This window comes from Taeniopygia guttata, chromosome 18, assembly GCF_048771995.1.
Source record: "Taeniopygia guttata chromosome 18, bTaeGut7.mat, whole genome shotgun sequence".
Taxonomy (NCBI): Eukaryota; Metazoa; Chordata; class Aves; order Passeriformes; family Estrildidae; genus Taeniopygia; species Taeniopygia guttata.
This window is the reverse complement of record NC_133043.1, coordinates 6,336,276-6,351,953: the sequence shown is the minus strand read 5'-3', so window position 1 is coordinate 6,351,953 and position 15,678 is coordinate 6,336,276. Positions and strand designations below refer to the sequence as shown.

Here is a 15,678-nt window from a genome sequence, read left to right as displayed (position 1 = left end):
CCTAAGCCACTTTGGAAAGGCCAGCCAGGACCCCTGGAGATGAAGATTTTGATGTGTGATCAAAGAGACCTGACATAGCGAGGAGGATTAATGTTTCTGCAAACACATGGTGAAAGCTTCTTACTTACTCCAGTGGGGTTTTCTCCAAAGGGGCCTAAGGGACTTAGGCACTTAAAACTCACTCAGATCCTTTATTTAGTTTGCAAATCGTGCACTGGAGCAGTGCAGCAGTGTGACCCCTGAAGCATTACTTTTCAAGCGTGTCTGCCTGAGTGAAAAGCGGAATTGATCCTGCCTGTATTGGTGGCCTCCTGCAGCTGCTCCTTCTCCACATCCAGGAGCCTGATGCAGAAACAGCTGAGGGCACAAAGCATCTGAAGAAATAAAACAAGACACCACACTGAAAGCATGGGGACTGTGTGTTCAAGGGGATGTTGGGAGCAGCTCCAGGTCTGGTCCCTTCTGTGGGAATCCAGAGCTTCCCTCTGGCTGCCCTGGCAGGTCTGGGACCCTGGCAGGGGTCAGGAACCCCCTGGACAGAGCCCCCAGAGACACTGTCTGTGATCTCTGTCCATGGAAAAGAGTTTTCAATCTTACAGGATGAATTACCAGCTCTGAGTGTTTGATATGAGTAATAATTAAGTGTGACATGGGTGCAAAAGTAAAATTTTAGGTTTCTAGATTAGGGGTTCAGAGGGGATAAGATGGAGGAAATTGGGTGTGCCTTGTCCTTTTTCTCCTTCTTCATGCCCTCCATGTTTCACTGTGGTGTTGGCATTTTTCTGTTGGTTCAGGCTGGGGACACACTGTCCAACGTAGGTGACAGATATTGGCACGTTATTGTAAATCCAGCACAGGTAGTTTGTGGTATTTAATGTTTGTAACATCCCACTGAGGGCAGAGCCCCACACGCTGCCCTGCAGGACAGAGCTGCGGCAGGGCAGCAGAACATGTTAGAGATAAACAGAATAAACACCCTTGAAACCAGCACAGACGAATTATGGCTTCTGCTTTGGCAGGGGGGCTGACAGACAGAGACTTTCTACAATCTCAGAATCATCAATACCTCAGATTCCAACACCCTTCCACAAGGGTTTGTGCTGGACGTGGGGAGCTGGAGATATGAGTGATCTCCTCCTGGGCAAGTCCTTCCTGGTGGATCTCACCACCATCTCTAGGAAAGCTGCAGGAATCACTTATTTCATGGCTTTGGTTGCTCTGCTCACATTTCCCTGCTGGTTTTTTTCTCCATCTCCAGTTTTTACAGTTAAAATGTGTAGAAAGAAGACACGGTGGGGGCTTTGCTCCCCAGCTGGTTACATACTTGTGATGTCCTAATAATTCTACCACCACTTCTACTCCTATTGCACAGGGCTCCAACTTGGGAAAAAGCAGTATGAGGAAGCTGGAAAAAAGACAGAATCAATAAACAAAGAACCCGTTTTCACTAAAATATTCCTCATCATAATAATGCTAATTATACTACTAAAATAATAATAATAATGAGAAATGCAGATCATGGTCTGGCTGCTTTCCAAACCTTCCCACAGGGTCCCCTGGGTTTCACTTCACCCAGCTCATCAGCACAAGCTGGTCAGGGAGGCAAAGAGGGAGCAGAGCACAAACGGGATGTTGGAAGCATGGCACACATGTGACATGCTATTGTCCCTAATTTGATTAATGAAGCCATCACGCTAACGGAGCGTTCTGCACACCCCCAGCACCTTGTTACTAACCCACACCAGGAACCTCCCAGCACAGCATTAATTCCCCAGTACTTGCCTCTCTCAACTTTGTCAGGTAATTGTTTATGAAAAGATGAATGTATAGAATAATAGCGGGTGAAGGGAGCTGATGTATGTGGTGTTAATGAATGAAATAATCAGTTTGGCAATAACTGGCATGTGTATTTGTCAAAAGGGAACCAGCAGGACATTAGCATTCTGCAGCCACCAAACCTTTATCTCCTGGTCTTGTGTTTGACAACCGCCCCCAGATAGTCCATGAATAAAATACAGAGTAGTACCCAGACATAATTAAACTGCCAATGTGGATGTACCTAAATGAACTTGATATCTTAATGACACTAGATAGCAGGGGAATAATGAAGGCAGTGTGAAAGGGACGTGCATAATGAGCACAGACATCGCTGCCCGTGGGGACCAGGGCTCCTCGTTAGCACAGCCAGCACTGCACTGCTCCCACGGCACCCCAGGGACCCTGCCAGCCTCACCCAGGCCACTGCTGGGGACACGGTGCCACTCCTCAGGGGGCACGGGCTGGTGCTGCAGTGCTTGCCAAAGCACGGGGCACGTCGTGCCCTCCCTCCTCCCGAAATCCCTCGTGTGCCCTGATGCCTTGTGCAGGCTGGCCTAGAGCAGAGGCTGGACAGACCTAAAGAATAAATAGGGATTTATTCAAAGGATCTCCTCCATGGATCCACCTTGGGCAGCACCAGAGCCAGGCCAGGGTTGCACCAAAGATGAACCAAAATGGTCCCAAAATGCACGAGCGCTCATGGGGTCTCTCACTTTGATCAGTTCTGCTCCACTGGCACATTGGAGTTCATTGTCCCATTCCAGCTTTAGCCCAGGCAGTCCCATCCTGCTTGTTTTTCTCTCTCCAGCCCACGGTGTTTGTGCTCCTGGGCTGAGATTTGGATCATTTGTCCTTGGTGCCCAGCTGGAGCAGGAATTGTTTTGTCTCCCCCCTTCTCTGTGCACAGAGCTCATCATGCCCTGATATGAAGCCCAGACCCACAGACTAGAGCAGCACAGACTGTGAAAAATATAAAAGCCAAAACCTGAGGCATCAGCCCCATCCCTCTGCACCTCACCCTGGCACATCTGCCCCTCCAGAGAGCTCTGGCATTGCTGCTGTGCAGCACAGACGTGATTTTAGGAGCACTTAACGTGATTAAATTACCAGACATGTTCCTTTTTAATGTTTTAGGGTTTTTTTTCAGCATGAAGACGGTTTTCAAGGAAACAAGCTGTTCCTTGGGGATGGGCAGCTCCAAGGATGTCCCAAGATAACCCAGCAGCACAGAGCCACAACCCCTCATTCCCATCCCATGCACTGACACTGAGCCAGATGTGTCCTCTCCCAGCACCTACGGGTGCAATCCTTCCTCTAGAGGATGCTGGACACCCCTGACAGTCATCCCAACTGTCCCTAGGAAGCTGGTCCATTGTGATACAGGAATTTACACCCCAAAGGCAAGTTTGACACCTCTCCTTTGGGGCAGCACCCCACTGGGCTCCTACCCCACACTGCTCACAAGGTAATTGTCACTTACTGCTCAGTGGTTCCAATTTTGGCAGCAAATGAGCGATGCAGAGGAAGTATCAGTGCTATTAAAGAAGTAATAATGGGAAACTGGAGCACGTGCTACAGGGGAAGAACACTCCCCCAGTGCACAGGATGCAGCCCAGCTGGTATTTGACAGCAGCAGAGTCCCTGCCTTCTGCTGAGAGAATTCCAAGATATTTGAATACAATAAGCTCAGCATGTAGGAAAGCAACTGGTGCAATAGGCTCGGCTTGACTCTGTTGTGATGCAATTGATTGAAGGCTCAGAAACTGTCACAAAGCCAGCGTGGGAAATGTGACCTGGAAGAGCTCCTCTCTCCCTCTGCAAAGCAGATTAGGAAAAATTGCTTGGTGCAAATGGGAAAAATACAGCAGGTTTGGGGGAACCATCTTAAATCCTGGAAGTGTTTAAGGTTAGGTTGGATGGGGCCTGGAGCAGCCTGGGCTGGTGGGAGGGTCCCTTCCTGTGGGAGCCCAGCACATCCCTCTGGCTGCCCTGCCTGGCTCCAGACCCTGCCAGGGGCTCAGAGACCTTGGCACAAAGTCAAAAACACCTGTGCCTTCGATTTTAGCCCGTGGAAAAAGCTGCCAACTTTGTGTGAGGAATTACAAGCCACAGGGGTTTGAGTAGTGTGGTAGTTGAACTAACACAGGGTGAAAAAGTAGAATTTTGGGGTTTTTAGAATGGGGTTCAAGGGGACAAGATGGAGGGATTTGGGTGTGTCCTGACCTCCTTCTCCTTCTCCTTGCCCTCCATGCCTTGCTGTGCTGGTGACACTTTTCTGTTGGTTTAAGGCACAGACACACTGTCCAACATAAATGACAGATATTGGCACGTTATTGTAAACATGGCACAGGTAGTTTTTGGTATAAAATGCAAACACCGCCCTGAGGGCAGACAGAATGCCATGGCCGAGCTGCTGGCCAGAGCTCAGCAGGGCAGAGAAAGAATGTTCTAGATCAGGGAAAATAACCAGCCTTGAGAAGCTGATCCTGTGCATTCAGACTCCTCCTTTGGCTGCAGGGCTGGAAATGAGGACTTTTACACTGCTGGGGTCATCCCAACACCCAGAGCCCCAGACCTGCCTACAGCAGGGGGCTTGGAATGAGCTGCTCTGTGAGGCCCACTGCAACCAAAGCATTGGTGATTCTCTGCTTCTGTCAAAGTCCAGCAGCCAGGACCAGCCCAGTGAGGAAGCACAGCACGTGTGATGCTGGGTGGAGCACTGAGAAGGGTTAAGAAACACAGCTCCTGTTATGGCCAGGAGAAGGTGGCACCAGGTGGTACAGCCTGCCCAGGGAGGTGACAGGAGGAACCTGGGCACGTGCTCCCCACCACCAGGTCCTGAGCAACGACAGCCACCGCTGCAATGATGCAGCCAAAGTGCTCTGAGCTCCTGCCAGGTGAAACCCTCAACTTACTGCACTCAGCCCCTTTCCCCTACTGGATATTTGTCCCTGGGTATTTGTCCCAGTTCTTTAACCATTGCCTTCCTTCCTAGGGAAAGACTTCCCCATGGTGCACCCTCACGAGACAGTAATGGGATTTCATTAGATTAAATAACTCCAGTGAGCCCCAGAGACCAACAGCACTTTGAACACGGAGCTCGGAGTTAGAATTACTGTTAACATTGATTAGATTACAGGGGAAATCCAATTTCTCCCTAACCATATGCTGGCTATGATTTGCCTAGTGGGAGATGTTAAGGACGGCATTCCTGGAAATCTCTGCAGAGGGAAGGGCCCGTGGCTGAGTCAGCAACGTCAGGGCGACCCAAGGCTGGTGCCTGAAAGTCCTTCTGCAGAGCAGGGCTCAGGGGATGTCCCTGCTGTCCCTGTCCTTGCTTTGCTCCAAAGCTGGGGGTGCAGGTAGATCTGTATCTGTTACCATCCCCTCCAGCAGGAACACCACCAGGAAATCACTGGGCTCTCTGACCCACAGCCCTGCCCCAGCTGAGGATGTTCATCACTCCCCAGAGCTCCCTCCTGACTCTTCTGCAGCAAGGGATGTGCCTGGAGCCTCTGGCACTGCCCAGCACTGGTGCTGCAGGGACAGAGAGCAGGACAGTGCCCAGTGGCAAAGTGGTGGAAATGCTCCTTTCCTTGCTACCAACCACATGATGCCAGCTGGAAAACTCCTCCCTGCACAGCAGCTGGATTTTGAACCAAACAACACCAACCATAATTCCCCCCCAGTAGCAGTTATGGGAGGATGAGCCCCCTGTGATCCACAAGATAAATCCTGTGGGATTATCAGCAGGAGCAGAGCCTTGGGTCTCTCCCAGGTGAGACCTGGACCAGAAACAAAGCTGGACTTCGCAGCTCCTGATGCACTGTTCTTCCCCAATCACTTCCAGGGTGCTTATTAGACTCCTTGAGCTAAAAACCTCCTGTGGCAGCCAATTTCACAGTTTAATCTCACACTGTTTGAGAAAGTCTCCAATTCTGCTTCTTTCCAACCTGTTGCTGATAGTGCAGAAGGAGACATGAGAGGGGGAGGAGGGACAGCCACTGCCTTGGTAAGCACCCCATGGAAGCCCTGCCAGAGGCTCTGCAGTGATCATGGACAAGCCAGGGCTCCCCAAGCCCTGCACAGGGGTGCCTGTGCCAGCTGTCAACCCCAGACCACAGCTCTGCATGTCACTGCCTGTGCTCTGCTTGCTGCAGGCAATTAGATTTTCCTTTTGTGTTTTTATCCTCCTTTGGAGGTGATGAAGGCTGTAACAACCTTTGCCACACACACACAAGAATGCTGAACACCAGGCAAACATTTACAGCAAATATTCATATTCACACAGCAGAGTTCAGCAGTGCAGGAGGATGGGATTATTGCACAATATTCACTTCATGTCTTGCTGCAACACGCAGCTCTTGCATGCAGAAAAACCCAAACTGTCTTTCACAACAACCATCTCACAGCAATTAAGAGCAGAGCATCCCAAGCCCTCTGGTGGGAATCCAGGGCTTCCCTCTGGCTGCCCTGGCAGGTCTGGGACCCTGGCAGGGGTCAGGAACCCCCCTGGACAGAGCCCCCAGAGACACTGGCTGTGATCTCTGTCCATGGAAAAGAGTTATTGATCTGGTGATTTTCCATAAAAGGCTTCCCCAGACAGCTTGGTTTATGGGAGGGAGCCATGGCAGAACAAATCAGCTTGGCTTTTTGCATTTTTAACAAAAAATTACCCCACTGGAGAGAGAAATAAATAATTAAATCGATAAATAGCCAGCTTCCCATCGTGATGGTGCACTTGAACCTGAACATCTCTCCCCAGGGGATGACATGAGAAGGGTGGTTGTGGAAAGAAATGATCCAGCTGTTGACATCCCAGCTTGCAGCCACCAGCTGTGCTCAGGAACTGCAGTCAAGGGGTAGAGCTGGGAGCCAGGCAGGATCCCACTGAAGCTGCAGGAGCTTGGTGCAGGAAAGGCCTCCAGATGCTTGGAATCACCCCAGTGGGAATTTCTAACGTGACACTTGGGCACGGCTGCTCTTCCACAGGGAAAACAGCCACACGAGGCTTCCAAAGCTCCCCTGGGGCAGCGAGGAGAAGTTTCTCCTCTATCTCCCACCAGAGCCATACCCAGCAGCCTGGGGGAGTCTGAGCAGGGATCTTCATACCCTGCAACAGATGGTGCTGCAAGGGAAAGAGCACAGAACGCATCTCCTCACTTCCAGGAAGCAAGAAGGGTGGGCTTGCCATGCACAGAGTGAGCTGGCAGTTTCTTCTGCTGAAAGATTTCCTCCTGCAGAATCGCATTACTCCATGGAAGAAATGCCAGGAGTAATTCACTTCCTCCAGCAGCTCTATTTATGCTCTCACTGCGGGCACCGTGCTGCTCCTGGCACGGGGCTCAGGTGGGCACGGTTTGGAGCTGGACATGTTTAACCCCAAACCATGAAAAAGTGAATTTCCCAGGAGGTGGGTGATGCAGGAGAAAGGCAGGAACACCAGCCACTGCCACAACCCCTGGGGTGACCCCAGACCTTGCATGAACACCCCCACTGCCCCACCTGGGGCTCTGGAACCCCAGCATCCAACCAACCCCAGCAACACAAATTTAACTGACCCCGTTCACTTCCCTCCGCTCATACCTGCATGGAATGAGAATTTGCAAAGATTTATGGCCACAACACCCGCCCCTGCTGCCCCTCACCAGCATCTGCTGTTTCCCTGTGAAAGCAGTTTGGGTTACCTCAGAATCCTCCAGGGAAAAAAGCATCATTAGCAGCTCAGGAGTTTCAATGGCTGCCTCACACAGGGGCTCCTGGGGGGCTATTCTCAGGTTTTCTGATCACTGGTTGTTTGCCCTGAACTCTTTGGAAGTGCACCAGCTCCCTTCCCCCTCCCCAGACCTCACTGCTCCTATTATAAACTTCAAAAGGTGAAATCCAAGCTGGGCTGCGCTAAAGACATCCTGGTGGTGATGGTGTGGACCCCAGACTCCACAGAGCGACTGCCAGGAGCCCCCCAAAGGCAGCAGAGCCAAGGCAGCAGGACAGGCTACGAGCACAGCTGGAGACTCACCAAATCCAACCAGAGTGGCTAAAGCAGGTGAATCTGCTGCTTCTCTAAAGTCTATCCCAATTTTTGCCATAAATGAGCTCTTCTCCCGGCCAGCTGCAGCTTTGTGCTGCTCTCCACAAGAGCTGGCTCTGAGAATTTTACTGACAGCTTCTTGGACAGCCAAGGCCATGTTTTCCCCATTGCTCAGCACCAGCAGACAGGGCCAGGGGAGCTCTGTTTGCAAACATCTTTGCAAACATCTCGGGCAGAGGCAGAGCTGTGCCTTGTGAGGAAGGTGCTGTTCTCTCCAGGATTGGGGTGTGAAGCAGGACAGAAGAGGAGGATGGGCTATAGACTTCTGAACCTCCCCAGTGCAGACCACAGCATCTGGAAAAAAGAGTCCAGTAAAATCTGAAGAATTTATTTTGATGCTTTCTGATAGGAATGTGGTTGACTTCTCCTAATATGCCAACTCAAGAGCTCACTCCATCATCTGGAACAGACACAAACCCCAGATATGAACTTCTCCATTAACAGAAAACAGAAGGGATATGTAGAGACACAAAATGCTTGGGAAAAAACACCAAAAAACAATAATCCTTTGGGGTCTATTTAAGGAGTAAGAGGGGAAAGAGCCCAGCCCCAGTTCTCTTGAGTGCTGTGTCCAGTTCTGGCCCCTCAGTTTGGGAAGGACGTTGAGATGCTCGAGCGCGTCCAGAGGGGCTGGGAGCACAAACCCTGTGAGGAATGTTTGAAGGAGCTGGGGTTGTTCAGCCTGGAGAAGAGGAGGCTCAGAGGTGACCTCATTGCTCTCCACAGCTCCTGAAGGGAGGCTGCAGACAGGTGGGGTCGGTCTCTCCCACCGGGCAGCACTGACAGAACCAGAGGACACAGCCTCAGCTACAGCAGGGAAGGTACAGGGTGGATATTAGGAAAGAATTTTCACTGAAAGAATAATAAAGCACTGGAATTGTCTTCCCAGGGAGGTGGTGGAATCACCATCTCTGGATATGTTTAAAAAAAGACTGGACTTGGCACTTGGTGCTATGGTCTGGTTGAGGTGTTAGGGCATGGGTTGGACTTGATGATCTTGGAGGTCTCCTCCACCCTCATGATTCTGTGATTCTCTGCAGGGAGATCTCGTAAGGAGTGTTTGCACAGTGCCATCCCTGGATAGCCCATCCAGCTGCAAGAGGACAGCCAGTCAAAGCTGGGTCAAGGCTCCAGCTGCTCTGCCAGCAGCTCCAGTGGGCTTCACCTGCTTTGGGTGGTATTTGACCCGTCAGAATCCATGTAACTCCTCATATCTGTGCTGGAGAGAGGTGTCACAGCACAGCCCTGCTGGTTCCATCCCTGCAGGCACAGGGCAGTGACCTCCCCTTTACCCGTGGGCAAACTGAGGCACACCACCACATCTCTCCAGCAGCCAGGTGCCAACTTCCAAACTGCTTCAGATCTTTGCTGAAAATCCTTGGAGTATCCCAGTCCAGGCAGTGACAAAACACATGAGCACCAGAACCAGTTACTGTCTTACACAGACCCAACAACTCCAGCCCTGATTTCCCCACCATTTCCAGCTCCTCTCCCCAGCAAAGAAAGGTCCCTTCAGCCACCCACAGACCCACCTCATCCTCATCTGCAGGGACTCCTTGCCCAGGAGACCCGGGCTGCCCAACCAGCACAGGCACCCTGCACTGCTGCACCAGGCTCAGCCCTTTCCATCTGCTGTTTACAGTGAATTAGCTGCACTCTGGGGCCATGACCACCTTTTGTTTCCTTTTTATACAGTACCTGGCCCTGCCAGCTCGGTACAGGAGGTGTTTGATTACACAGCTAATAAATAAACAAGAACCTTGATCCTCTTCAGCATGAGGCTGTCCAAGGCTGCAATTTCCAGGGAAACTGCTCCAGGCTGTGCTTGTGACGCTATTAGTGAGTCAAATGTGTTTGGGAGAGGAGATGTTCCCAGGACGAGGAGAAGGTACTGCTAAACCAGCCCTTCCTACGTGCAGCAGGGAGTGGAAAACCCAAACTGGTTTGAGCTCAGTGTCCAATAACACAAGCCATGCTCTGTGCTGGACACACCCTGAACACAGCCAAAGAGCTGGTGCTTCTTGCAGAAGCAGCAGGGGTGGCTGAGGGAAGGTGGGGAGATGATCACTTCAAGGCAACTACTGCTACAGCATCTCCCTCACACAGGGGGTTTGCAACAAGGTCTTTCCTCCTGAAGGCCACCTGGTCCTGCTCCACCTTCCATAAATTGTATTCACTGCCCTGATGTCCCCCTGACATCATCCACACGCTCCTGCCCTCCACACCAACAGTGCCACACTCACTCACTCACAGAATGCTCTGCTGGATTACAGAGACCTGAAAAGCCCTGCCAGGAGCAGCCTGACTCCTCCATCCCCAGGGCTCTGCTTTCACCCTGGTTCGAGGCACAGAGGATGGGACACAGCTCGAGGTGCAGCTCTGTCCCATCTGCTCACAGCTGCTGTGAGCATCTCCCCTCCCAACAATCCTCCTCTTCCTCCATCTCAGACCTCTTCAGCATCTGAGATGTTCTCTGTTCCCTTTGACTCAGAATATCAGTGGTTGCCTAGATTACAAAGAAGCAAAGAAAAAAACAAAACAAAACAAACAAAAACCTGGAAAAAATCCCAAGAGGACATTAATCAGGAGTCAGAACTCCCCAGCTCTGAAGCATCGAGGAGGAGCAATATTTAAACTCCCAACCTGACGGAGTAACTTTTGAATTATCTTTCATCTTCCCCTGCATCAGATGCATTCTAATGACATTAACTTGGCTTCACTCTAGTGAAAGTGGCACTGGTGCTAGCGAGGCAGGGAGATTAAAACATATGAAATAAATGTTCCCAGGGTGACTGACAGTATAATGGCATTCCAACAGGCAGCTCAATCAGCGCGAGACTAACAAAAGATCAGAGGGAAAGAGCCAGATTCACAGTATCACCCGCAAACACAGATATTTTCTTTTAATCCAGGCTTTTTTTTTTTTTACATGACTGGCTCAGCCCCTGTTCTTGGGAGTTTTCCCCAGGCTGTAGAGCCGTTCTGGGGTGGGGGTTGGCAGTTGAACTCTATTAAAGCCCATGCTCACCTGCTATTGAACCCTGCTAGCTCAATAGCCTTGTTCAGGGCTGGAGCAGCAATCCCAGCGCTGAAGTCAATGCGAGCATTGTGGGCTGCCCCCTCCCTCCTTTTATCCCCACTGGATGAGGGGACTCAAACCCAAAAGAGAAAAAGCTCCTCTGGGCACACAGCTGCCCTTGATATTCAACCCACACACGGGCCCACACGGAGGTGTCCCACTCACCAAATTGGATCCCACAGACGCTTCTGACAAAGTCAGCTTCTCCAGGGACCAGGGGCTGCTCTGTTACTCCATTTATCTCCTGGATGATGTTTCCAAGCACCCCAGCAGGTGACCTGCATGTCACCAAGCCCGGCTGGCTGCTCCAGGAGCATCACCCCACTGCTGCAGCCACAGCCCAGCTGTTCCCCCTGCTCACAGCAGCTGCTAGGGGAGCAGCTCTTTTATTTCCAGGGAAAATCAGGGCTCTCCTCATCTCCCAAACCCCACAGCCACCCTGTGCCTGTGGCAGCCCACCTCCGTGCTCCAGTGACAGCAGCATCAGCTACACAGGCTGGCTGCCTCCTCAATCTCTGCAACAGCCACCAAATTATTTTGTTCCCTGGACACTGGCTGCTTGTGGAGGCTTCCTGCAGGGGCTGAAAACAAACCCAAGTGTTTATACCTTGTAATGACCCTAAACCTGTTTAGTCTGACTGCTGGGAAACAGCAGCACGCATGAAACCTAAGCCTCTGATGCCAAAGATAAGGAATCCCAACCTCTGGCAAACATCTGGCCATTTCCCCAGTGCTGAACCCTCATCAAAGGTTACAACAAAGCCTGCAGAGAGAGACAGGTAGGTTTTTAAATGAGTGTTTGTCACCGGTGACCAGCACGCTGGCACCGCAGCTCTGCCACCGCGCCGCGTGCTAGCAAAGATTACTCACACAAGCAGAGCCAGCAAGATTAGGTCTCAAAGGAATAATCCCATACAAAGAATTCACTGTACCTCAGCCTCCACAGGGCTAATAAAAAAAAAAAAAAAAAAGGAAAGGGAAAAAAAAAAAAAAAAGATGAAACTCAACTCAGCACATCAAATACCAGAACAAACAAACTGCAGCAATTGATGGCAGAGCTCATGTGCCAACTGCTAAAACATAATGAGTACACAAACAGCGCATGGGACAGCACGGCCAGTGAATAAGAGCTGCAAAATCAAGACCAAACCTCTGGAAAATTATATCCCCGACCCTGCACTATGCCCAAAATGCCTGTGGCTCCTCCTCTGTCTAGGTCTGCACTCCTGCTTCCAGAAGCAGGTCTATCCCACTGCCATCTGCTCCTCAAAGCTTCCAGAGCATCTCTGATAAATGAGCTCTTCTGCATATCCACCATAAATTTCAGTAGATGCCACCCCACAGCCATGTGTTTATTTTTCAAAGTCAAGACTCTGATTAGAGTTCTTGAGGTTTTTCAGATTGATTTTTAACGTTTCCTTTCCGCTACAGGGTCAGCATGTGGAAATTGGATAAGCACAGACTAAAAATATAATTTTGTAGACAGCTTCAGCCCACACGAAAGGAAATCTTTCTTCTCAAGAGAACCCACACTTTGCAGCCTGCAGAAACCCAGCGTGTTTCTGACACCGGCAAGGAAACTCACCCTTTCCACGTGTTAAGACTTTTACATAAACACTCGGACTGTCAGTACTACCCTACTCCACATTTCAATACTGTCACCACAAGCTGAGCCAAAATCTTCTTCTCTCTGCTAATAGCCGGGCTTTATGCGAAAGTAAAACAAACTCCAGGGGTACCCAAAATGCTCTCCTGTTCCCGTGTTCATTCAATAAAGCCACGCACACAAGACACACTCCTGGAGACAGCAGTTTCACTCTCACCCTAACCAAGCCCTCCCATGGGAATCTGCCGGAAAGATGCTCCTCTACTAACGTTAAAACACACAATAAAAATATCCTGAACAACTTCAGCGAGAACCCTCTTGGCTTTAACGCTTACTAGCTTGTTAAACAAAACACTCATTCACTGAAAGAACCACCCGACCGGCCTTTTGCTGGTATTCCGCAGGCAAGGTGAGCATGTGGGGCATGCTCCTGGAAGGGACATTTTTGGTCACGTTTTTAGTCACTACTGGGATGCTGAAATATTGACGTGGGAAAGAGGGGTTTTTGTCCACACTGGCGACAGGAAAAGTGGCTTCTAGCGGCTGCTGGGCTGGGAGCTGCGCTGATCCGCTGGCGAGGCTGCGGGGCGGATCGGCTGAGAATCTGCGCTCAGCCACAGGTTTTGCAAAGAGTTGGGGGATTTTAAAGATATTGGGGAGCCGTGCTGCTGATGACAGGGTTTAGCTGTGCCTCGGCATCCCCGCGAAGTCCTCAGGGCAGCGGGGAAGCCACCGCTTCTCCCTTTGTGTGTGTCGGGCAACACAAGAGCCGGGGTGCAGCGGGCAGCGCCGGGGGACCCCGAGAGCGCCGGGGACAGGAGGGTCCTGGAACGGGGACACCGGGAGAGGCGGGCTGGAGGATTCGGGAGCAGGGACGGAAGAACGGGTGGAACGAGGGGCTGGGGGTGAAGAGTGCTGGATGAACGGAGGAACGAACACGGGGCTGGCCGAGGAGAGGATCGGCGGGTTTGGGGAGCGAGGACGGGGCTGGCGGGAGCGGCGGCCAGCGGAGGGCACTGGCGGCTCGGCCACCGCTGCATCCCCATCCCCGGCCCCATCCCCATCCCCATCCCCATCCCCATCCCCATCCCTATCCCCGGCCACGTCCCGCCAGCCGTCCCGTACCTGTACCAGGCGAGTCCCCGCTCGTAGTTGCGGTCGAAGAAGTGGGGCTCGGCACCGACGGCGCGCACGTCGGGGTGCACCCGCAGGAACTCCAGCAGCGCCCGCGTTCCTCCCTTCTTGACGCCGATGATGATGGCCTGCGGCAGCCGCTTGCTGCCCTCGCCCAGCAGCAGAGCCAGGGTGCCGGCAGTGCCCGCCGTGCCCGCCCGGCCGCCGCCGCCCCCGGCCGGCAGCTCCGCGCCCGGCGCCGCCTCCTGCCGCCGCCGCCGCTGCTTCAGCCGCTGCAGGAGCCGCTTGCGCCGCGCCGCCGCCGCCTGCCAGGGGGGCAGCTCGGCCGAGCCGCCCAGCAACTCCCCGCCGCCTCCCTCGTCCTCCTCGGATGCGGCGCCGGCGGCGATGATGGGTCCGGGCAGCGTCTGGCAGCGGTCGGCCAGGCAGTAGAAGACGTAGAGGGACATGAGGAGGGAGCAGAGCATCACCAGGAACTTCTTGAAGATGCTGCGGGGCAGCGGCTCGGCGGCGGGGGCGGCCGCCGCGCTCACGGCCATGCTACCCCGAGAGCGCGGCCGGCCGCCCTGGCCATGCTCCGCCGCCGCCCCCCGGCGCGGCCCCTCCGCGCTGCGCTCCGCGGGGCCGGGGGGCTGCGCGCTGCCGCATCCCCGGCGCGGGGAGCGCTTCAGGGGGGCATCCCCCGCGGGGCCCGGGGGGAGCGCGGGGCCGCCCCCGCTGCCGCTCCTGCGGGCTCGGCGCGGCTGCGGGCACCGGGGCTCGACGCGGGGCTCCCACGTGCGGAGCCCGCCGCGGAAAACTTCGGCGGAGGCCTCGCCGGGCGCGGGGCGGAGCGCTGCCGGCGGCGGGGCCAATGGGGCGGCGGGGGCGGGGGGCAAGGCCGCCCCCGGAGCGGGCGGACCCCGCGGGGAAACCGCTGCCGAGAGATTTAGGGGGAGAGGGGGTGACCGGGAGGCTGTCCCAGGGGATGCGGGGATGCTCCGGGGGATGTCCCGGGGGATGCGGGAGTGGCCGGGAGGTTGTCCCGGAGGATGCGGGGATGCTCCGGGGGATGCGGGGATGCTCCGGGGGATGCGGGGATGCTCCGGGGGATGTCCCGGGGGATGCGGGGATATCCGGGAAGCTGTCCCGGAGGATGCGGGGGTGTCCGGGAGGCTGTCCCGGAGGATGCGGAGATATCCGGGAGGTTGTCCCGGAGGATGCGGGGATGCTCCGGAGGATGCGGGGGTGTCCGGGAGGTTGTCCCGGAGGTAGGCGGATGCAAGGATGCCCCGCAGGCTGCGCCGGGAGGTGTGGGGGTGCCCCAGAAGCTGTCGCAAGGATGCCCTGAGACTATCCCGCGGGGCAGGGAGGAGATCTGGGAACTGTTTGCCAGTTTTCCTCCCGGTGCTGACTGCTCTCCAGCCCCAGTGGGACACCCTGCTGCCCACGGGCAGCTGCTTTGGCCGCCGAACTCCGCAGGACTTTTCTGTCCAGCACATGCGGTGCAGTGAGACCCTGGTGGTGTTTGGCTGTCCGGCCACTCAGGTTTTTAAAACTAACCCCCCTGCATCCCTCCGGACCTGAGAACAAATTCCTGATCTGCCAAATAATCCACCCTGACAGACACAAATCCCTTTGCATGGAAGAACAGTCCCCCTTAAGCGCAGCGAAGCCACTGATGGGTGTAAAACACGCTCACGGTATCACAACCAAGAGAAACACCCCAAATCAGACTTTTCCCCTCTAATTTGCACAATCTGCCCCTCCTAGGCTGGCTGCAGAATCTGGCCCACGGTTGGTAAGAAATATCTGCAAACGCAACACGATATTGCTCTTGGAATTTGCTCTTCTCCTTAGAGAGTTCATAAAATGTGGAAATAGCTCTCAGCTTCGTGGCTCGGCTGCCTGATTCTAAGGGCTTCGCTATTTCATTGCCTGTGGGAATGCCCTCTTAATTTGAAATGTTTG

At 53.5% G+C, this 15,678-nt stretch overlaps 1 protein-coding gene across 1 annotated transcript in view; it reads right to left on the bottom strand.

The window, feature by feature from the left end:
* The window catches only part of LOC100232358 (heparan sulfate glucosamine 3-O-sulfotransferase 3A1), a 28,531-nt gene extending 13,987 nt beyond the window's left edge, over positions 1-14,544 (bottom strand). Inside the window, exon 1 of the mRNA XM_030287380.4 lies at positions 13,720-14,544. Coding sequence (XP_030143240.1) covers positions 13,720-14,267 — 548 coding nt within the window. The 5' untranslated portion in view covers positions 14,268-14,544. The remainder of the gene's footprint in view (positions 1-13,719) is intronic.
* Positions 14,545-15,678: the final 1,134 nt, after the last annotated feature.